General features: G+C 43.4%; 1 protein-coding gene across 1 annotated transcript in view; it reads left to right on the top strand.

Annotated features, from left to right (window-relative positions):
* EFCAB8 (EF-hand calcium binding domain 8) overlaps positions 1-23669 on the top strand; it is a 3172177-nt gene that overhangs the window by 969943 nt on the left and 2178565 nt on the right. Inside the window, exon 13 of the mRNA XM_085615170.1 lies at positions 7492-7640. Coding sequence (XP_085471296.1) covers positions 7492-7640 — 149 coding nt within the window. The remainder of the gene's footprint in view (positions 1-7491; positions 7641-23669) is intronic.

Below are 23669 nucleotides of genomic sequence, written 5' to 3'. Positions count from 1 at the left end.
GCAAGCTGCTATCTCACTTAACATGAGGCATAGGTGGTCGAAAGGTCGTTCTGTGACTTCCATGCACCCCTTTTTGCCGTCTTAAAGTGTTCAAGGTCGTGGCTTACTGCTTTTTCCAGATGGTGTATGTTAGGCCTGGTTTGTTTGTAACATGCTCGGCCTGACACTGGGGTGAGCGCATTCTGTGTCCTACTCTTCGTCTGGAGCTGTGATGAACCCTGCAGCCTCCCCTCTCCCTCGGACCATGTCTTCTCAGTCGTGCTTGCATCTGTGGTTCTTGGCTTAGGGCTAGGAACTTCCAACTAGTGGGCATGCTCCTGACGCTTATTGTAAAGGGGTTTGGCACGGTAACCAGACTTTGGCTATTCGAAAAACCTGAAAAAAAGAGCAGAAAACATTGCCAAGATCATAAGAACGTGGGAAGCCCGATGCAAAGGCCAGTAACCCTTGCCGAACTCTGCCTAGGGTGATGGCTGACCTGGTACTGCCTCACAACTCTGGAATGTCCGTCAAACTGATAAATCGTTCAACCGACTCGGCGATATGCGGGCGCCTTGTAACTGATTTACTCTTGTACGTGTGCTGTGGCGGTTGTGGGATCTTTACTGTACCAGACGTACGGGAATACTAGATCCTGCACTTGCGGACAGCTTCGTTTTAAAACTGGAAGGGGCCTCCAACTGGGTGACGGCTTTTAGTTTTTGTGGGTGCTGTTGGAACTACACGTCATACAGGAAACATAGGGTCCCCGCCGAATGCTTGAGAATGAGTACCTATTGACCTGGTTATTGGAACCTGTCCCATTTGACTTTGAGTGGGGGGCCCTGGGTGCTTGCTTTTTAAGTATTTGGTCTGGGAGCCACCCGCCCCCTTTTCAAACTGCCCCACCTCTGGGACGTGGCTGGCTGGCCACACCCTAGGGGATCTGCAGCAAAGTGGGGCCTTGGCTCCTGCAGGCACCCTTAATGGCGGACTTTAGTGAGAATACCCGATCGGCAGAACACATATAGCAGCCTTAAATCCCTAGATGCAAATGAAAGTTTGTAATGTCTTATTGGTCCCTATTTTGGCTTTTGTACAGTTAATTCTTGGGATGTGGTTGAATGGGTGGTATTTTATTCTGCGGCTTTATCTTACTGCGCAGTTGGATTCTGTGTTTGTGTAAAGGCATTACCTCCCCAGACAGTTACCTCTCCATGCCGAGGCTATGGCCCTAGTCCCTGTTGGGCTGAGTTCCTTGTTTACGGTTGCTGTTTCCACATGTTTGTCCGCTACCTGATCCCTGTTGCAGGGGTGCGGCGGCTGACTGTCCTCCCTGTGGTTGAATGTAAGGTGTATTCGGATTTCCCTGGGCTTGGTTTTGTGGATTAGGATTTTATGGAAGCTGACCCCGGCCCATCGATCTCTGTTTGTGGTATGCTTTTAACTGGATTTGGCCTTCCAGGTGGCCCTTCTTGTGGTAATCGTCACTTTCCCTAAGCTCTGGTTTCTGCCAACCTCCCTGGCCTCTGCCGCTATAGCTAGGTTAAAGCCCTCTGAGGTTTTGCAGTGGAGCCCCCTTTAAGGCTGGTACCATTTGCACGTACGCAGCCAAAGTGCTCCCCCGCCCCCCCTGGGGCGGTCTTTTTCAATTTGTGTTGGACCAATTTAGCAGTGTGTCTCTGGGCTTGCTCCTGTTTGGGGATCGTCCTTGTGGGTCGCAAAGCGGAGGTTGTGTATGTCTGCATGCTCGTCTCATTTTCAGCCTTCCGTTCCCTGCGATTAGTGGAGATATTTCCTCATGGTGGGCTTCTGTCTCCCTTATGCGCAGCATTCTTTATGATATCTATGCATTCAGGTATCGTACTTGACAGCGAAAAGAGGTCGTTAAGTAGGGTGGACTCACCTCATTGACCAGGCAACCTCGTTTCTGCTGCACCCAGGTGCGTGGAGGTGCCATGACGGCAGGATTGCCTGAGCTCGATGTTTCAAAAGGTGTATGGGATCCAGCCTGTACGGCCATTGCCCCTACATGCCTTACCCCCTTTTCTCACTTTGTCCCAGAGGACCCAGTGGACGGGCATGTAGCGTAATCGTAACTCTCTTCCTCCTTACCTACCCTATCAGTTGCAATTTTTTTTTTGTTTAGCTGTCTCAACTGGGAGATGGTGCGTGCAACATGCCCACTGCTCAATGAGTTCGCCACTACCCAGGAGTCTTCTCATATATGGCAACAGTGCCTCAGTGAAGGTGGTCTGCTTGGTAGGTGGTGTCTTTGTTGGTATACTTGTGATGAGTTTTTTATTCATCTATGGATCCTAGGTTAGGAGCTCCTGGGGAAGAGCAGGCCATGGTACCATTGTCAATAAACAAATTGTCTTCCAAATTTGGCTAACAGATCTCGTCCTAATAGTTTATTTGGTGAATGAGGTTAGAATATCATAACTATCCTCTCACTAGAATCCTTCCTGCCCTTAGTTAAAGGGGTTTTGTGAGGGGGTCCTTGACATCGTACCCAAGAATCCCTTTATAACCATGGTGTCTTTCGATAAGGGGACCATCCCTTCCCTTAGGCATGACTTTGCTTCTCCTTTGTCCATTACAAAGTTGTAGGGTATATTGTTCGCAAGTGTTATGAGTACTGGTTCTTCCTCAGGTCGGCTAGTGGTTGACAGTACGAGTCGGGTGTTGTTGTGTGCTCCTCCTACTTCGACCATTAGCTCCTGTCTTTCTTCCTTGGTTGATGGGGAAAATCCTGTAGTCTCACCCTCATCAGATCCCAGGGGACTGGGGCCCCCTTCCTCACTCCTGCTAGCTGTATTACTCTCTGAAACTGCTACACAGTTCCCTGTCACTTGTATGTGCTCACCTAAATGAGTGAGGGTGCATGTTCTCTGCATTGCTGTAGTTCTCTGTGTCGGGTGCTACGAATGGGGGGGGGGTCAAACTTTTGGGAGTCCTTGCATTGGACTGGGGTTGCTCTGTGACTGCTTGGGCCTGCTGGCCTGTTAGTTTCTCATGTCTGGGCCTAACTGCTCATTGTTCAGCGGGGGGCCCGCTGACTTCTTCAACTGGCGGATTTGAGTATCATAATGTGGGAGTGCGGTCCAGAGCACCTCCATACCTGCATATGGTGGGGGAGGTGCGGACACCTTATTTTCTATCTGTAATGCAGGACTGTCAATCTGGAACTCCTCGAAGATGGCCCATAGTTTTAATAATGCCTATTTCTTATCTTTTTTTTTTTACCTGTGTATTTGGTTTGTATGTAGGTTCTCATTTGTTCAAGTATGTTAGTGCTGAAAGTTCCCTCGCTTGGCCAGGGAAATGTGTGTGCCTTCGTGTGTGTGTGCCTTTCTTGGCAAGCCTTATTAAGTTTTTTTACCCTGTGTTGGGAACTGGGTTTGCATGTGTTTTAATGGTGTTCCCATGATAAGTTTGGTAGTTTTAGAGAACAAGATACCTGAGCTGCTTTGTTTTTGGGATTCTCTGGTCTTGATCTGAATCGTGAGGCACATATACACTGTGTTTACTGCTTCTAATTATGTAACTACGAGGCTCGGTGCTGTGTACAGATGCATCAATAATTCAACAGGAACATTTCATAAACACAAATAACAATGCATATGAGGGGTTGCACGTAGAAAAAGTGCAATATGTCAAAAACAGTATCCAAAGGAAATTGACTTTTGGCATCAATTACAGTTGGTGAAAAATAGCAGCATCGTCATACGAAACATTGGGTAATTGACTAAAACACAATACTTACCACAAAATATAGTTTGCAGTAATTTAACAGCACCACAAAATCACACATCAACAATTGCACCCTGTATCACACCCAGAGGCTAAGTATAAAATCTGTATCACTTCCATCGGTCCAAGCGACAAACACCAAATAAACTGTCAGAGAAAAAATTATGACTTTGTCAAAAAAATTCCTAGCCCGCTCGTAGCACATGCTATCCTGTGACCAGGGCAAGCTCTGCGTGGTTCATGGGACTAAGTGAGCCTGATAGTCTGTCAATATCGGCGCTGGGACAAAGATAATAGCAATAGTTCACAGAAAAAAGGGGAACCACAGGCCCCTCTTGGCCAAACACAAGTTACACTTGATCTCCCAAGTCCCTAAATGTCCGAATCGCACCAGCGGTCTAGCATACCGGCTGTGTCATGCTCAGTGGAAAAAGTGTACCATTTGTGTTAGGCCCAGTAGTCCAAGCGACCAACACCTCTCCAACTGGTGGCATGAGAAACCCTTTTAGACTGAAAAATAAGATTGAGGTGTCAGCTCTGACAATATATACAATAAATGTTTATCTTTCCTAGCATTGAAAAAAGGTGAATTTCGCGGGATTGCCTCCTAGGCCGCTTTGCAACGACTCAGTCAGGACATATAAAATAGGTAATATGCCAGATTTCTGTCAGTGTTTTAGGAAAACAATGGTTCTGGTGTGGCCAAAATACCAATCGAAAGTGACCCGGGGGCGGGGAGGGCACTATGTTTAGGGCTGAAGGTGTATGTTAGTATTTTTGGGAGCGGTAAGTAATATGCAGAGGGACATGTAGGTCAGTTTATGACTGTTATTTATTTACAAAACAATAGTATTCAGGTGCTCACACAAGTAGGTGGCAATAAGCGTTACGTGAAAAAAGAGGTTGCTAGATTACAGTATGCACTACTACCATCCGTGCTCTGACCTCCCGCATCACTCCTCTGTTTACAGTAATCTTGGACGAACCTTAGAAGTTTTCATTCTAAACACCGCAGCTCTGCGGGTTTTCATTCTTTCATTCCCCAGACCTGACCCAGTAAGTTGAGTACTCCACACCTTGTACACTTGCTGCTAGCAGTAGAATTATTCACGCACGCATTTTCCTAAATCGTGGCTCTATTCAATTTGCTAATTGTGTATGCCCTCCCTTCACACCTTGTGCGCGTCCTGCCCAAATCTTTCTCTCTGGCACCTCTTTTCTTTATGTATTAATTTTTTCAATTTTTATCTTTTAACTAACCTTATAAACCATAAACTGAATGGCTTAAATCTGATATAAATAAGTGGGCCAATGTCTGCATGTTGTAAATAAGTGACTTGACTAGGCATAATTGCCCACTGGGAGCACCATATTCACATAGTGACAGAATTATAATTTATGTATTAATTACCAGGGATCAGACTATATTATATTTACTATCCCGTTTCCCCTCCTCCTAATTTTAGATTTAGCTTGCTCACCTACTGTATGTCCTGAAGATGATCTCGAGTAATTGAGATCGAAAAGCCGTTGATCCCCTACAACAGGAACGCCTTACACTCTGTTAAAAAAAATTGGAGGTGTTCCACCTATTGTTGTCAATGAAATGTCTTTATTTTAATATCACCCTCACTTTTCACGTCACGGTTATTGTCACATACTTGTGCCCCCCACAGGGTCACTTTACATTGGACCTTTTGGCCACACCAGAACCATTGTTTTCCTAAAACATTTTACCACCCCAGGTTCACATATGGGGTACCCTTGTTTCTCCTTACTACTAGATTTCTGTCAGTGGCAGGGTGCTCTGAATATCTTTTTATGCTTATCCTTAGTTTGCCATACACCAAATGCTTTACTAGGCTTCTGATGTAGTTTCTTACCTTCTGTGACGGCTGCTTCAGGACGGACCACTGCCCCACGGATTCAGCAGGACTTCCAATTAATTGTGGTGTCTGCTCACCTTCCTTGTTGTGCAACTGTGAATCCATATGGGCGGGGTCCCTTTCCTTTGTCTGTGGTCGGGTTCGAGGTACCAATCAGCTCCTGACTGGCTCACCAAAATGTTGCTTGAACATAAAATAAGCTTGAAAATATAAGAGACAAGAGGCGTTTGGCAAAACAGGAACAGTTTGTTTAATCAAATTGAGGGAGCACAGTGACAGTCTGAGGACTGTTTCAATTTACAATCAGTCTAACATAGACTTTCATTCACTTTGTTGATGGCAATAAAATGTTTCTGGTGATCCTTTTTTGATAAGGAATGTGAACCTCTGTCTTTGGAGCCAAAAATTAAGGTGTTGGATGACGAATTCAGGTGGGCCTCAACCTTGAATTGACCCAAGGTGGCCAGTGGGTAATGTGTCCTGATGTCTAGCATGGAGAGTGCGTGATCACTATGTGTACTGTGTGTGCTGTGTCTTGGTTGGCTTAGTGTTCCTACCTTCATGTGGCATCATGTGGCATCTGACTTTATGGTGTTTTGGGAATGCAAGCACCCCTCCAGCCACGTGTGCTTTATTGTGGCCAATCTCCCTGGACCATTGTGGTGTTGCTGCACCTATCTATCGGATCAATCGATCTAGGATTTCCTGTTCGCGCATTTGTCTGCTGAATACGTGCCACCCCACCTGTGATCTGTCAATCAGTGACCTCGGACCTCGGTCTCAGGGCCTGCCTAACTACGTATTTCTGAGACAGGGATGATGTTGAGTTCACAATGGGTTAATTCATCACTAAAGATGCAATTTTATTTTTATACATGAATGTATCGTCATTCATATCGACATCAAATTTTTCAATATTAACAAACGCATTTATGGACACTTCTTCAGGGTGAGCAGCCCGGCTCCCCCCTCCACAGCTAGAATGCCAAGGTTGTTTCCCTCTGCACACACAGTTCTCACAAAGATTACATACACCCTGATACACACAGCTTCCCACACACGGATCTTTTGATAGATGACGTAGTCAGTTTAAGGGCCAGGGGTGGGAGGGAGGTGTTAGTTTGCATTGTTTTGATTTGCTATATTACACTGTATGTCAAGACTGGTGAATGGTCCATCGGTTACGCTGCAGGATAATGCTCTGTCGTCCACTGTAATTGTCAATGTCTTGATCTCAGATTATGATATGACAGAAGTATCGCATAGCAATAAAATGCAATAAAGTTTGTGTTAAAAAAAAAATTGAGGAATCTGAGAAAAGCAGGTTTAGTAGATTCAGTATAACACTCCAAAAGTCTTTGAATCAATTATGATTCATTTCATAGCATAGGCTAGAGAAATTGCAATTTCAGGTATAAGAAAGTTTTGTGAAGTTCTTTGAAGAAAATCCCCAGTCTTTTGGTTCATAGCTCATACAAGATTTAACCGTTTGGATAGTTCATGTTAGATTGGTGGGAAAACTGATTGGTAGATGTTTGAAGTCAATTGAGATTCCCTTTAAACAACTGCAATTCTAAAAAATTGAGTTGTGTTCATTGCAGTTATCTGCTGTGTCCTTCCACCTACACTTACAAATAAAATCTCCAAATATAATTGATCAAAATGGAGTTCATGTATAATTCTGTGCTTCCTTTTGGTCTACTAGCTCTAATTCTAGTGACCTTTTGAATATGTGATTTTTTATGTTTTTCATTGAACACAAGTATTTTACTTTAATACATCATTTGCTGTTGGCTGTCTGCTGATTAGGTATGCCTACATACGTTGTTTGTTGCTTACATTCTTTTTATAATGTTTCTCCTAATGTTAGTGACTGGAGGAATTGATCCCATTATTAGAGTATGGAACCCATTTGTCACCACAAGTCCAGTTGCGGTAATGAAAGGTCACATGGCTTGTGTGACTCATCTCTTGGCAAATGGAAAGGAACACATCATCATCAGTGTATCAAAAGACAAGGTACGAACATTCAAGATAATACTATGAATTCTTGTACAAACCTAAAATGTGCAAAGAAAAATTAAACACAAACCCACCTGTGCACTAAACAGCACGGTAGCCAAGCTGATGTCGGGAATGAGCTGAGGTATGCCAGAAGGGTGACAGTATATTTATTAATGGGCCATAAAATGCGAGCTTGAAGTTGACTGTTCTTAATCAGGCATCTAACACATCCCCTGGGGGTATGTTCAATCAGCAATGTACATGTGATGCATTTTTAAACTAATCTAGTATAAAGTGCTTTAATCTTCATTTCAATTCTTCAGTAGTTTACCTTGACCATACTGTGGTGTAAGCAATGGGTGCATTTACATATACCTGTTTCTTCAGTTTCCGATTAGCTTTGATATTGATAAATAGTAGAATATATCTAGATGTATTTTGAATCTTAAAATATAATTTTATACATATTTTGTAGGTTACATATATTTAACAACAAAATAAATATACTGCTAGCAACGTTTTATGTCTTAAAACACATAATCCATCCAGTCAAATCACTACCCTAGCACATTGGTTTTAAAGGAGAGGGAAAACAGGGAATGGTGCTCCTATACTCATACTGTACAAAGTGGAAAACAGACTCTGCCACTTTTACTACACATTTCCTTAATGGATTACAGGGAGGTAGTCAGTCAATTTGTATTTTATCTACTGCCGGAGCAAGAATCCAAGAACTCTGGTGCTTTCATTTTATCTGAAAGCTAAGGTTTTTAGCATTTTTAGCGGTCTCTGGACTTTTTTTAAACTTTGTCAATAGAAGAGTTATTTTTCTTGATTTCACGGGACGTATCTCCCTCTTCTTCTGTTATTCAAGTCTCTATGCCCACTCTTCTTGCCATGGGTCTTTCCTGTTTTTGAAAACTGTACAAGAAGGAAGACTCTATTATGCGTGTGGTCTGCCTTCCAGATTCTCAGACGAATAAAGGACTACAACACCTGTCACAAGATATTCTACAGAAGACTCAGGGACAGATAGGTGGTTTGTTATATTGCCAAACAGGGAGATTTAGGAAACTGATCTGGCCCTACGCCTTTAGGGTCGTTTGCACAAGAATGGACATGGGGTGCTCCATCCTCTGACCATGAAAGGAACAGTTGAGACTGCTAGGCATGCTCAATGTTGAAGACTTTTTTAAATGTAATTGAAAGCTTCAAAGAACTTCAAAGAACTATCATTTATCAAGAAACCTCTCCATATTGAGAAATGTCTGTCCAAAAAGGCATTGCTCGTTTTAGTAGTAATATTGAGTGCATTTCATGAGGTTGTTCCAAAGGTTGTTAAGGAGGATCAAGCCACTGTAGTATTCACCTGAGCTCTGATTTGAAATAGGTTTGAGGAGCTTCGAAGGCCAAGAACATGGCTCATCCTCTTCAGACACTTTGCCTGTTACTCAAGAAGCATCACAATCATCTTTCATGAGGCTTGACTCCCTAGACCCTGTGCTAGTCCTTAGTCTGCATTCTCAAGAAACTAGCATAAAAACCAAAAACTCAATAGGTCAATATTGATACCTACTGTCTGGTAGTCGAGACCTCTGTCATATTTGAGACACTATGAACCATGCATCAATCAAGACCTATTATAGCACTAATTCTCAGCTTTCTAGAACTTACGATAAATACCTTAATCGCGCACTCCTTGATACACATAGGCAAGAGGCGACAGGGAAATAAATACGGGGCAACAGTGTCAGATTCAAAGTTCGTGAAGGATAATCAAATGCCCGACTCTGATGTGACTACTGCTGCTAGGAAGCACAATGTTCTTAGCAACAGATTTTCTCATTTCCCACCCCCACACCTCCCCCCACAAATATGGAGAGCTGACATACAACTCTGTCGATGCCAGAGGCATTATAATAACAACCTAAAAAAAAATTCTGCATGCTACTGATCTGTTCAAAGGTTCACTCTGGTGTCTGTTCAAGATCTGTCCAAGAGGTGGAACAAACACAGATATAACATTCCCAGGGGAAAAGGAAACTATTCGAACCAAAGGAATTGGCCCATGCAATCTAAAACATATCAACAAAGCTTTGTATAGGACTATGATACATACAGATACCTTGTGTATCATCACTTGCTGCATAGGAGGGACAGCAAATTTGATAGTTGGAGGGATAATTCTTGGTTCTTTGTTGTTTATAGTATTGTAATTTTCAATTAACTAGGAAATGTTAAATTTTGTGTCAGGACCAGAGGTAAGGACTATGTATGTTCACAACTTATTATTTACAAAGGAGGACATGCACAGCACCAGCTTCAAATACAGTTGTTTGAATTTGGACTCTACATCATAAAACAACATATGAGGGACAGTTTTGGAGAGTCTGAAAAAATCCGAAAGCAGTCCAGCTGAGGTAACAACCTTTAAAACAATCAGAATGGATGCTAAGTGACAAAGATCTCCCTAAGGGCCTTATTACAACTGTGGCGGTCCTACATCTGCTGTAGGACTGGCAAAGCCATGGTGCTACCGCCCGCCGGATTAGGACTTCAATCTTTGTCTGGCGGGCGGCCCTGCAGTTGTTTGATAGCGGTGGTCTGTGCGGCTTATAGAAGAGTCTCACATGCAGACGGCCGCTGCCAGAGTGCCGACTGCACCTTCCTGCACGGTGCGGCATACATGCCACACCATGCAGGAAATGGATGTGCAAATACAGTGGGGCACTACATGTGCCCCCCGCATGCTACCCCCTTTATTGGCATTCCGCCACCCTTTTCATGGCGCTGTCACCGTCATGAAAAAGATGGTGAAATGGCAACTCGGAATATGCTCGGCCGTGCCTGCTGCGGTACGGCCAGCATATTCCTGCCAGTGAAATACTGCCGGCCCAGCAGGATCCTTGATTCCGGCGGTGCAGACAGTCCTGTGACCGTACGATCACTGCAGTCATAATACTGCGGACGGGCCCACAGTTTGGCAGTCACTGGACCGCCATCATGGGTTTGCAGTCCTGTGGACCGCTGAACTAGTATTAAGGCCCTAAATCTTTTGACCAAGGTGACACCTGGGCACTGATTTTTTTTACACAGAAGAAAGCTCTGAATGTCCACACTTTGACAGAAGAATCTCACTGCTTGGGGAATTGCCTTTTCATAGTCAGGGTTAGTCGATATGCTTTTCCCCATCCCTACTTTTACTGAACTTGAGCACCAACTTAAAACAGCACTAGGACAAATTATTTCTTATCTCTCCGGACTGGTCTTGCCAAAGGTGCTACCCTGATCTTATGCAGACCTCCATTTGCCCACATAGGAGACTTCTATGCCTACCAGGTTTCCTCTCCACTGTGTCAGCCTAGATTCTTCACACTGGCCTTGCATCTCTTAACCACCTTCCAGACAGATCGGTTACCATCTAGAAAGTAGCCAAATGTCTTTCCACAATGTGTTCATGCACCTACATGTAGAGCAATTCTGCACTTGTTGCCTGGACAGGCAGACACATCCAGGACCCTACCAGGAAGTAATGGTACTTCCATACTTGACCAAATCTGTTATTGTTTTTCACTAATAAGGTACATCTTTACTGCCATTACCACTTATTGTTACATGTTCCGGTGAATGAAGATTTCCTCTAGGACTTCAAGGAAGTATATCTCCTTTTTCCCTTAGAAAACATTTTTCTTCAATGTAATTGAACATATTTCTCACAGGGACACTTTCCAGGGTGAGGGTGCTTCAGGCTGTGAGCATCAATGAACTGTACATGGTCTTCTACTGTGATAAGGGTTCTCTCAGGACTCTCCAAACCATCTCTCAATATCTTGCCACTGATTAGGCATTTGGCGGGCCCTGAATTATTCCTTCATTAGAGGTTGAACAAACAAGGCCTACTCTTCAAGGGTGCTGTGGTATAAATTGACAGATACAGGTTAGATAAATATAATATGAATTGATTATAGTATCTAGTAAGCCTTATTTAAAAAAAAAGAAAAATACATCAAATGTTTATTTTAGTTAAATTAAATTGTGCAATATTCTTTTCCTTAAGGTTTAAAGTGGTAACATTGTAACAATCTAGTGCAAGGACCGAGGCACTGTGGGGAGTTTACATAGATGAGCTGGACATCAGCAACAACCTTGTCTCAGTGATGCTGCTATGAATGGTGTCTAGTAATGCAAGGAAGCCAGTATTTAATGCAGATTGGCGCAGTCTCACCCGTGTGCCAATGTTTTTCTTTTCTTTTGTTTCTTTTTTTTTGTGGCATTGTAGTTCATGTAAAGTGAGTAATCAGTGATCTAGGGGGTGTAGTGCAGGTGAGGTTGCTATGACTACAGCTGGGGCGACCTGGGCAAAGGAGGTATAAAACATCAGGAGGGATATGTATGCTTGCAAATGATTGTTTGTTAGAAATGGTGTTTCTGGTTGGCAGAGTATGCGCGCTCTCCAAGCAGGAACTACAGTCCTAGTCAGGGTAAGTCACTACAAAACCTAAATTATCCTGTGATCACCCTATGGTAGCTTGGTACAGAGCAGTCAGGCTTAATTTAAGAGGCAATGTGTAAAGTATTTGTGTAATACTCCAACAGTAAACCAGAGAAAACACACAACAAAAAGACTCCACAGCAGATTAGAAAAATAAAGTATGACTTTATAAATAAAACAAGACCAAAACAACAGACATCCAATATGTAGAAGTTGAGATACAAATTTTTAAATAATAAAATGAGATCTAGTGCTTAGAAGCAAATAGCGCTTTAGGGGTTACTTGAGGTCACGCTGGACCGGGTCACCGTCAAACGTTCTGGCTAACTGCGATGTAGCGTATACCAGCTACAGGACCCACACAAGTCCCGGTGAACAAACTACCTTATCCTGGTCACAACAGCGAGGCGTGAGGCGCAGTCAAGTGATGCATTAATGTTGATCCCGCAATCAGGGCGATGCGTCGGTTACATAGACGAGACGCTGGCCCCCGATGCGTTGATTCTGGAGTGCGATGCGCTGGGGTTCTCCGCGCAGTTGAGGGGATGCATCGATCGCTACAAGATGCGACAATGCGAGCTTCTGATGAGTCGGGGCTCTCACAGAGATGCGTTAGTTCCGAGAGTGATGCTCCAATTCTACTCCAGCAACCGGGTCGATGCACAAGTTCTGCTACATGCAGACAAGACATGCATTGATTTTCATGATGCAGGTATTAGGGTCCACTTCCAGTGAGCCAGGCACAGGAGCAGGGATAAAAACACTTTAATATCCCTGAGTCTCAAGCAACAGAAGGCAAGCCAACAAGTCTTTGGAGCACACCTGGATGGAAAAGAAGATTCCAGCTTTCAGCAGAGTCAGAGAGCAGAAGGCAGCAGGGCAGCACAAGAGAAAAGCAGGCCTTCTAGGTCAGCAGTCCAGAAAGGAGTCTTTTGAGCAGCACAGCTGTTCTTCTGAGTAGTAGGTCCAGAGGTGTCTGATCTTAGGGGGTCAGAGACCCACTATTTATACCCAAAAAGGCCTTTGAAGTGGGGTGACTTCAAACAGTGGTCTTTTAAGTACACAAGTATTCAAAGAGTGGTCTTTGAAGCGCACATGTATCTTTTCAATCCAGTCCTGTCTGCAAGGTTATCTGTGGGGGGTAATCAGCCCTTTGTGTGGGGCCTGGCCACTACCTCATGATGTGTTAGTGTCCGCCCCATCCTCCCTTCCTGCCCAAGAAGAGACATCAGATTGCAGATGTATGTAGCTCATTACTCTGCCACACCTAGCCTTCTCGTGTTTTTTGCTGTCTGGAGGGAATGCACAAAGTGTAGCTGTCACCCAGCCCAGGCATGTATTGGAGACAGGCTGCAAGGCACACAAAGAAGTGAGAGCAGAGAAATGCCCACTTTCTAACAGTGGTATTTCTGCAACATTAATGTTAAATTTAACGTTACCAGTAAAAAGTATTTATCTTTACCATTCCAAAGATATAAAGCATGATGAAGCTACTCCTTTCTGATCAGGAATAACAGTTTGTGTTTTAAGGAATTCCAAATGTTAACCTTTGAGAGGAGTAGGCTTCACAGTAGTGAAACATGAATGTAGCTGTTTGTCAGTACCAGAACATGCATAACATAAAAGTAAATGTCTTACTTTTTACTTGCACAGGGCCCTGCCTTTAGGGCTACCTAGGGCCTACCTTAGGGGTGACTTCTGTGTCATTAAAGGGAAGCTTTCAACCTTGGCAAGTAGTTTTAAATGCAGATTCAAATTGGCATTAAACTGCATACACAGGGCCTATAATGGCAGACCTGAGACATGGTTAAGGGGCTACTCATGCAGGTGGCACAATCAGTGCTGCAGGCCCACTAGTGGTCAAGCCCCCATCTAGAGACACAGACATGAACTCATTACTGAATAAAGAAGAGCTAAAGCGGATACTTCGAGCTAACAGCTTACAAACTGGCTTGAACAGAGTAGAGTACTGGACTACTCTTTTACAACTGCACTGTGCTGGAAAGTGCCCCCACTTTTTGCCTGACATCTGATGCAACCTGACTTGATGTGCCCTGGGCCCCTGCCAACCAGGTTCCCAGGGCCTGTGTTCTTTCCCAAACCTGTACCTTTGTACCCACCATTGGCACATCCCTGGCCTCAGGTAAGCCCCTTGTAAAAGGTACCATGGGTGCCAAGGGCACTGTGACCATGGAAGGCCTCTAAGGGCTGCAGCACCTTTTGCGCCACCCTTAAAGGCCCTTTACTTTAACACTCACACACTGCCATTGCAAGCTGCGTGTTTTGGTGCAGAGAAAAGTGAAGACTCGACATTGCACACATCCATGTGTGCCATGCCTGTAGCCTACTGCCTGAGGCCTAGGTAAGTAATCCCTCTAACAGGGTGCACTAGCCCCCAGGTGAGGGTACCGTGGCATGAGCCCTGTACCCCTATGGTGCCTAAGTCCATCAATAGACATTGTAAGTGTAGTAAAGCCAAAAAGAGTGTATGGTCCGGGAGTCGTTTAAAAAAAAAATCTTTATTTGCATTTTTCGTATTTAAACAGCGGTAAAAGAGAACATGAATAAACATGATACATGAGGGATAGGGGCAAAATAGAGTACACAAAAACAATATACATAGTTTTACAGAGTCGGCTGTATATAGCAAGTATAAAGAAGCTTCAGTGGGTCTGATGCATTAGCCCTATGTACATTTGTATATGACAATCGCATTTGTTGGTGAACACATTGTATGTGGTCCATATACACATATGTTGTACTCCGTCTGTTATATGAGTTGCCCCATCCCCAAGAGAGTCTTTTGTCTATTCACCCATATAACATATATTGTACAGTTCTATATCATATTTCTCAGTGTAGCAACATATTATAATGCAAATGTGATAGTTTTCACTTTTAACCAAAGAAATTAAACAAAGATGGAAAAGAAGAAATAACAAAAGACGTGTAACCAAAAGTAAAGGTTCGTAAATCTAGGTTTGAAACTTTTAACACCTAGATAGGTGTTAATGAGAACCCTCAATAGCGTATTTTTTGAGTGGTATGGGCAGTTCTAGGCGGTTTATCTTGATTCTCCGCCTTAAGAATACGCGTCAGCATTATCATTGGGTCTCTTTTTTTGTCATGCTGCCTCCACCTGGAGGGAACCACTGCTTCTTGGTAGTGATCAGTAATAATAGTGCAAAAGTGATGATAGTGAGGTTAAAAGTGTCGCACCCACACTGCCTTGAAGAAATGACAATTTATTCTGGTGGGCGTGTGGGGAGACTTTAAAAAAAGGAGAGGTGGTGCTGAGGGTTAGGTTATGTAACCAGAGCACTGTAGGTGTCCATATCAAAAGGTCGACATGTTTCTGCCCATTCAGTGCCCCAGGAGGGGGTCGTGGGGCATTCTTCAGGACCTATTAGTAGTGTGAGCTGTTACTATACAGTTCAAGGAATTGAAAATGCTGTCTTCAAACAATGTGATAGATAGCTACGTCTCAGAAATATTGTTACCTTGAGACGCATCCGAGTTGCGGTTTTGCCGTGGCAGCGTCAGTAACTTGCCTCAGTTGCGGGCAGAGCACGACTTGTGCTGACGCTGGCGAGCCCTGCCCGCAAGTCGTGCTCTCCCCACACGCCCACCAGAATAAATTGTCATTTCTTCAAGGCAGTGTGGGTGCGACACTTTTAACCTCACTATCATCACTTTTGCACTATTATTACTGATCACTACCAAGAAGCAGTGGTTCCCTCCAGGTGGAGGCAGCATGACAAAAAAAGAGACCCAATGATAATGCTGACGCGTATTCTTAAGGCGGAGAATCAAGATAAACCGCCTAGAACCGCCCATACCACTCAAAAAATACGCTATTGAGGGTTCTCATTAACACCTATCTAGGTGTTAAAAGTTTCAAACCTAGATTTACGAACCTCTACTTTTGGTTACAAGTGATCCATTCCCCCTTGATTTATGACATATGCTTTGGAAGATGAATGGATAACTATCTCTTCTAGCTCCCCCTCTCTTGATTGAATGAAATAACAAAAGAGCCATCATCAAGCCTCTGCGACTTTGTCATAGTAGTCTGACGAGGTGACTGTATTTCCGTTATTGATCTATAGCATATCCATCTCTGTCCCTCTGCTCCCCCTTTCCCTGGTATGCGCAATGCTCAATTACGTCTGTCCTGTTATTAACGCTTTGCGCCTCCTACCTCCTTGTTCATAGGCCTGGCAGTGTTGTGTTAAGTGCAAGGTCAGAGTGTGGGGGCAGCTGTTGTCCATTGTCCAGTTCCTGCTCAATGTCTGCACGTGGGGAGCTGGTCACACTATCTCTGTCTACATATTTTATTTCCACAAGTATAGTATCCCAATATTGCGCAATGGGGTATTTGCGCACCCCCCTTATTTCTTTCCTGTGCAACGACATGCTTTCAGCTTGAGCCCATATTATAAGTGAGTTTTTCCAACTGTTTAGTACTGGAGGTTCAGCGCTTTTCCATCTTTTTTTGTTATTAAGCGTTTAGCTACTATGAGGCTTAAATCGGTGAATCTTGCTGTGACTGTTTCTTTGACCTAGGGTAAAAACCGAGTATACATTCTTCCCACAACTGTAGAGGCGGTCTACCAGTACACTTTGCTAGCGCCTCTATAACCTCCTGCCAGCAGTACACGCTCAATGGTCTGGGAGTCGGTTATTACGAGCTCCATAATGACTTTACTAAAAACCAGTTTGGTAGCAACATTCTCAGCACATTAAACCCACTCTGATGCCAGTGTGGGATTTAATGTAAAATGCACTCAGAGGGCATCTTAGAGATGCCCCCTGAAAAATGACCAGCCCTGGTTTGGTTCCTGAATGGCTGCCCATCATTTTCTACCACCAGACAGGTTTCTGGACCCCTGGGTAGAGAGCCTCCGCTCTCTGGGTCCAGAAACAAAGCCCGTCCAGGGCAGAGGTGTCAGGCCTCCTTCCACAGGATGGGCTGGGTCTACAAAGGGGAAGCTTCAAAGGCCTGCCGCCTTTGGGAGCTGTGCCTGCCTTTTGCTGCCACCAGCAAATGGCTCCCACCAGTTCTGCCCCCCCCATTTTGGGCAGGAGAATCGGCGAGAGAACCAAGCTAGGAAGAGAGGTGTGCCCATTTTTGCCAACCCCACCTCTCAGGTGGGGTAGGCGAGGTGAAGCACCCATCTCAGTCCCCTCCATCTTGAAGATGAGGGGACTCAGCCAATTAGGGAGAGGCTCATGCTGCCAATCCATTCTTTATACCCCATGGTTTAGTGCTGTGCCAGCCCCATTGTTGGAGCAGGTTCATATCAGACTGTAATCATTCTTCACTTAATTACCAGCTACTTACCCACTTTATTTTGCCACTTTTGTTCTTTAACTTTTCAAGGATTGTTCAATCGCTTTCCCTCCTAGGATTTCATTGCCCCATTTGGAGCATCTGTTAGGTCAGTCATTTTTCCATCTTACTCCTATACTTGGTTGAAATTGTTTAGGTTCTGACACACCCCTCAATTGCATGGTTTCTCGTCATGGTTTTATCATATGGTTTCTCGTCAGAGTTTTTATCACATGGTTTCTCTTCACGTTCCATGTTACACTTTGTCTACAGCAGGTCTCAAAAAATCCATTTGCATTGTCAAGCAAGATTTATTCAGGATGAGCTATTTTTAGGGACTTTCTGGCAAGTTGAAAATCCTCTAACTTCAGTCACAAAGCAAAAAGTAAATGTGGGAAGACAAACTGACTTTTGACCTCTTTCTCTGAAAGCAGAGCAAATGTGACAAGATAACAAGATTTAAAGGCATCTTTATTGCTCACAAAGTGAAACAGCAATAAAAATGCCTTTAAATCTTGTTATCTTGTCACATTTGCTGGCTTTCAGAGACATGGAGGTCAAAAGTCAGTTTGTCTTCCTACATTTAGTTTTCTTTCTGTGACTAAAGTTAGAGGATTTTGTAAATTGAACTGTGTGACAATTGAACTGTGCAAAGCATGTTAAATGAAAGGCTGTAAGATGTGAGGCTTTTTTCTAACACAACACTGCAATAGCTAAGTGAACTGTTCAAACGTTTCAAATATATTTTTATAGGATCAATACAAATTAGAACACTTTAGTTGGTAATGTGCAAATTTTAAATATTTTTTGCAGAAACCCAATTTCCAAACATTGTTTATGCGCTATTATGAGTAAAACTACATGTTAGTGGGAAAGATTTGTGACCATTTCAATGGAAAATATGGTATCTGTAAATGACTACCACATCATGCTTTGTTAATATATTTATGAAAAGTGAGTTTTAAACCTGAACTGGGAATTATTACTGCTCCTGCCCAGGTGACAATGCTATTAGTGAACTAAGAGGAAAGCCAGGGATCATGTGTACCCTATATATGGGCTTGATTCTTGTTATACATGGACCAAACATTTAGCCTAGTAAATAAAGAGTTTTTTATACAGCAGAAATAGCGCACTTGCATATTTGAAGGTGCTCTCATGTTATAATAAAGAAAAAGGCGGCTCCACAAGACAAAATATTTGCTTACGATCACACAATTTGAGACCTGTTCACGAGTCAAGTACATTACAATTTGGTCAAGTAGAATATTAAAGTTACTAGACCTGTATGATTTTTTAAGCCCGGTCATGATGCACGTCACAATACAACATACGTGCATGGAATGAGAGGTCATCACCTTCCGTTATGGCTGTTATCATTACTAATTTATTACCCCATTTTCCTTTTTTTACCCCTTCCTTTTTACATACCTCTGCATCTTCCTACCTTACAGGGATTTTTTTTCTCAGCAATATACAATTAAGCCCTGATGATGCTCCCCATATTATCAAGCTGGATCAAAACGTTGACACAGAGTCACATGACTATTGGAAATGTCTTTTTGTTTTAAAAAAAGATAGCATTGGTACTTCAATATAAGACGCAAAATAATTTGTTAATTACTTTTACAATCACTAAGAAAATGTCTGAGTCGTTTCTTTGTTGTTTCTCATTTTTATTATGTCTCCTTGTGTTATATGAGTGAATAAACACCTGGATTTTTTGTTTTTGTTTCTTTCCACATATCATTTTTGTATCTTCTATGTTCATTGTTGAATATGAACTTGCAGTAAAGGACCACTTAGAAATAATCATACCCATGGTTCCTTATATACCTTTGGGTTCCCTTGTCTATGAAAGTATGCAGAGCCACTAGTAGCATTTAAATTACCGGCACAGGGCACATGTAGTGCACTTTACTAGGGACATATAAGTAAATTAAATATGCCAATTGTCGATGGCCCAATATTACCATTTTTAGGAGAGAGAGCCCAGGCACCCAAGCCTTTAGCAGTGTTTAGCAGTGGTAAAGGGCGCAGAGTCCTAAAGCCAGCAAGCACTGTGTCCGAAAAAGGAGGAGCAAGGCAATAAATTTGGGGTGACCCCCCATAGAGGGTCATTTTCCAACCCTTTTCTTATCACACTTGGGGTTACGAATGCGTGGTACAGCTAGAAAAATAGGGTGTTGATTTTTCCATCTGTCACCTTTAAGCACAGTTAAATTACATGTGTGTCCTTTCTCAGAGACTGGGAGAGCTCTGTTTTTACTCATCATGATATTGGGAGCAGGTGGGCAACATTAACAGATTTCTGGCCTTGCCAAGTCCTTGCAGGCAGAAGACTTTACAGCAGCACTGTTTATCTCTCCCCCTATAGTTTTGAGCTGAATTAAGGCATGTTCATATATGCCATTCAGGCTGTTTTTTTCTTTTTTTCTGATCTCAGTAACAGCAACACCTTTCTCTCAGTCCTGAAGTAGGCTCCTTTTTAGGTCTCGCCTGAGCCAGCGCATGCGCTGCTCTGCGAGACATTTAGAAAGCGGGTTTTCAAAGTGCTACTACAGGCATTTTGGTGGCCTGAAGCTTGCGCGCACGCAAGCGTTCACGCGCGCAGCCGCCATCTGTCTTTCCTCTTGTCACGGGTCAGTAAGTGGATCGCGATGCACTTTCACTTTCGCGGGGCGCGCGCGTGCCCGCATACAACTCCTGGTTTCCTTTTACCATCACGCGTGCCTTGCTTCAATGTCCCTCCCCCACCAGAGAGCGCGTCTCGCAGCTTTTTTTTTTTTTTTTTTTAAACTTTGAGCTTATCCCGTTTCTGCAACCCACCCTGCTGTTTAACTGCACGGTGATGCTGCACACGACCCAGCATCTTTAACAATGAAGGTCACACCTTTCTTTTCTTTTGCATGGGTCACCAAACTCCATTTTTTAATATTCGATTTTTTTTAAGTAGCACAGCACGCCTCTCTTAATCTTAAACAATGGCGGCCGCGCGGCTCTCCCAACGCGGATTTTTCATTATTCTAATTTTTTGGGAGCAGCGCAGCATGCCGTTTTTGTTTTTTTCTTGTTCATCTTTCTCTTTTTCTGTGGGCCAAACTCTGATGATGTCAAATAAGTCCAGACGCCCCAAATCGACTGCTGGTCCTCAACACCTGCCACCCCCTGACCAAATTACGCACCTCCTTTGTCCTCTTCAGATGTGGGTGTGACGCGTTTCCCCTACAGAGAACTTTAAAGGTACCGTACAGGCCCACAAAACACTGGAAAGCAGTTGCAGTTTCCACCTTCGAGCTATGCGCCAGCCTTGACCATGCACAGTAAAGAGTGTGTGACGAGCCCCTCCTTTGCATTCAGGCGCCAATACCGGTGCTTTTCTCAATGCAATGCAGTGTTTGTGTTAGCGAGATAAGCCGATACCTGCTTCATTCTTTCTATTGGCGCTGAGCTGCCATGTTTGTTTTGTGCAGGTTTTGTAGTGTGACCTGCTCCACCTACAGATTCCAAATTAAACACATGTATGTGACTAATGACATATGTATCCCAGGCTTCCTAGCTTCTTAAGCAGGGGGGCTGGCCATTTTATTGTTGACATCCGTCCTAGCGTAGCCAGAGTAAAACGTTTTTTTTCTCCAGATCTCTGGGCTTCGGTGAAGAATACTGCTTCACTTGAGGGGAAAAGAAAATAGCAATATTTCCCATTAAGCACACAGACAATAACTAGATAAGAATTTAGTACAGTTTAGACTCATGAAAAAACAATAACAGTTTGTTTTAACCTTTCCTTGAATCCCTGTGGTTTGCACGCTCTTTTGCTCTTAGGCGCCCATGGGAACTTTATCGGAATCTTGTAATCTAGTATTATTATTGTTTTTTTTTATTCATATTAGTTCATTTCTGCTGTGCAGTAGCTGCTGGGATTTCATGTATTACGGGTATAGTTTCGTTGTTCGTAATGGAATTAATTAAAAGCTACAGGACGAATTGTGCTGTAAAAATAATATATAATTTGGTTGCCCAGTACCGGGCAGTGTATAATTGGCGGATATTGTAAAATCAGATATTCCCTCTCTCTCCCAAAACAGCATTACTCATGCCTTGATCTCAGAGTGGCTGCCTTACTTCTTGTTAGACACTTAAAATCGAATGCACTTTGGGGGTTGTAATCTTGGTTTACTTACGTTGAACTAATTAGACTGACACACCTGGTGGAAGTGGTCTGTGGGGTAAAAGCCAAGGGCCGGCTTCAGTGTGCCTCATGACATCGAATGAGATGATCCGCTTATTGGGGCTTCGCTTTTTGGTTGTAATCGAAGTTGAACTCTACTCCCATTAGGGACCGCTTGTTGGCTCTGGTCTTACTGTGATTTTATAAGGCCCTACATTTAGTACTAATCTTAAAATCAAACTTGTAGGGCCTTATTTTGTTACAAGTATTTTTCAAAAGAACAACTCAAACAAAATATGAGCTGGTGTAAAAAGGCACACAGCGTTTTGCAGTGGAGAAAAACTGAAATGTAGATAATGCATTCTGCTCAATCGTTTTTTAAAACTTCTTTATGCAAATCCCAGAACTACCATGAACCGTCCTGTTATGCACTTTGGACATTTTCTTATCGAGCAACATGGTGCGCAATGATGGCACATAAGTCAAATTTAGGGTAAGAGGCCGCTTTAATAGATCAGGTCTGAAACTTATCAAAGTCCAACCAATCTAGTCAAAAAGCTGCCTTACAACTCTAATAATACCTAACTAATAAAATAAAAATGTTCCTAACCAACCCACCCTTCTAAAATCTCTCTTGCCCCCCTTCAATAAAGCCCAACCTGTGTTACAACTTCTGTCCCATTGACGTCACCAAACCACTCCCCTGTAACCTTCTCCCAATCCATCCCTTTACCCCTGACCTCCATGACTGCGTCCTCCTCCTCTAATGTAAGCCCACACATCCAACAATTATCCTGTTACCATTCCAACCAGGAAAACCCACAGGTGTTTTCTTGCCCCACCCAAAAAAGTCTTCAATTGGTGAAACTTATAAACCATCTCAGCTCCATAATCTTTTTTCTCCCAGCAATATTCAACAGAGAAAACAAACAACATAAAAAAACACATAGCCATAAAGTGACATACCTTTCCCATCAAAAGAAAATGATAATTTTACTGAACTGCCCCTGGTTTGTGACATGCGGCCAAAGAGACCATCCAACCCCTCCTATCTACTTAATTTTTCTACTTGCCCCCCCCCCCCCACTACCTGCAACTGACTAATGGCCACCCCTAACGTGACCTCCGGATTCACCACTCACCCGACTAGTCTGGGGGGAGACCAGGCAAGCTTGGCTCCACCACACCCCCATCAGCAAGACTGTGTGTGTGCAAAGAAGGCACATTACTCACATTTCGGGTAAAAGGCCATTTTTAAAGAACAGGTCTGGAACCCTTCTAAAACCTCTCACACCCCAACCTGTCATACAACCTTTGTCCCATTGACGTCTCTAACCCCCCCACCCCGTATCCAGCTCCCAATCCTTCCCTTTGGTTCTTGACCAGATCCCTGACCTCTCTGACGTGATCCTCCTCATCAGTTCCTCCTCATCAGTTGGGGAAACTTATAAACCAACTCAGTTACACAATCTTTCTCCCAGCAACTCCGTAATCTTAAAATGAAGCTTCAACAAATAATATTAATTGCCAAAAACTGACAAGTGAACCCTGTCCTGCCGAAACAAAGACTGATCCTCCTGGACAATCTCCTAGTGCTATAATGCTGAGATCCCCATCATACCACAAAAGCCTCTCATTTCCCTGTTAAATTTCTGACTCTGTTTCCCAATAGCAGTCGGCTTTAGTGCACCCCTCCAAACTCTCCTCTGAACCAACTCCGTCCAAAGAATGTATGCCCCTGACCAGCATTCTGTTATACTTCTTAAATCCATTTTTATAGACTTTATCAAACCAACAAATTCCAGACAAAGCAACTAAATTTTTCTTCCCAAGGTGGCAAACCAATAGGTCAAGACATTCCCCACCTTACATCCATTTTTAAAAAAAAACATCAACTCAATCCACCGCATACCGCTCTTTTCCCACCAAGGAACTAGAAACCTCGCACCATCAAGCCTTAGCTACCTGCAGACATCTCTCATTCTGCTTACTTTTCCGCCCACCGGACAAAGGAAAGTTCCACGATACATACCACAGAAGTGTTACTGC

Source organism: Triturus cristatus, chromosome 7 (genome assembly GCF_964204655.1).
Source record: "Triturus cristatus chromosome 7, aTriCri1.1, whole genome shotgun sequence".
Lineage (NCBI taxonomy): Eukaryota > Metazoa > Chordata > Amphibia > Caudata > Salamandridae > Triturus > Triturus cristatus.
Note: the sequence above shows the minus strand (reverse complement) of the source record. Positions and strands in the feature narration are given on the sequence as shown.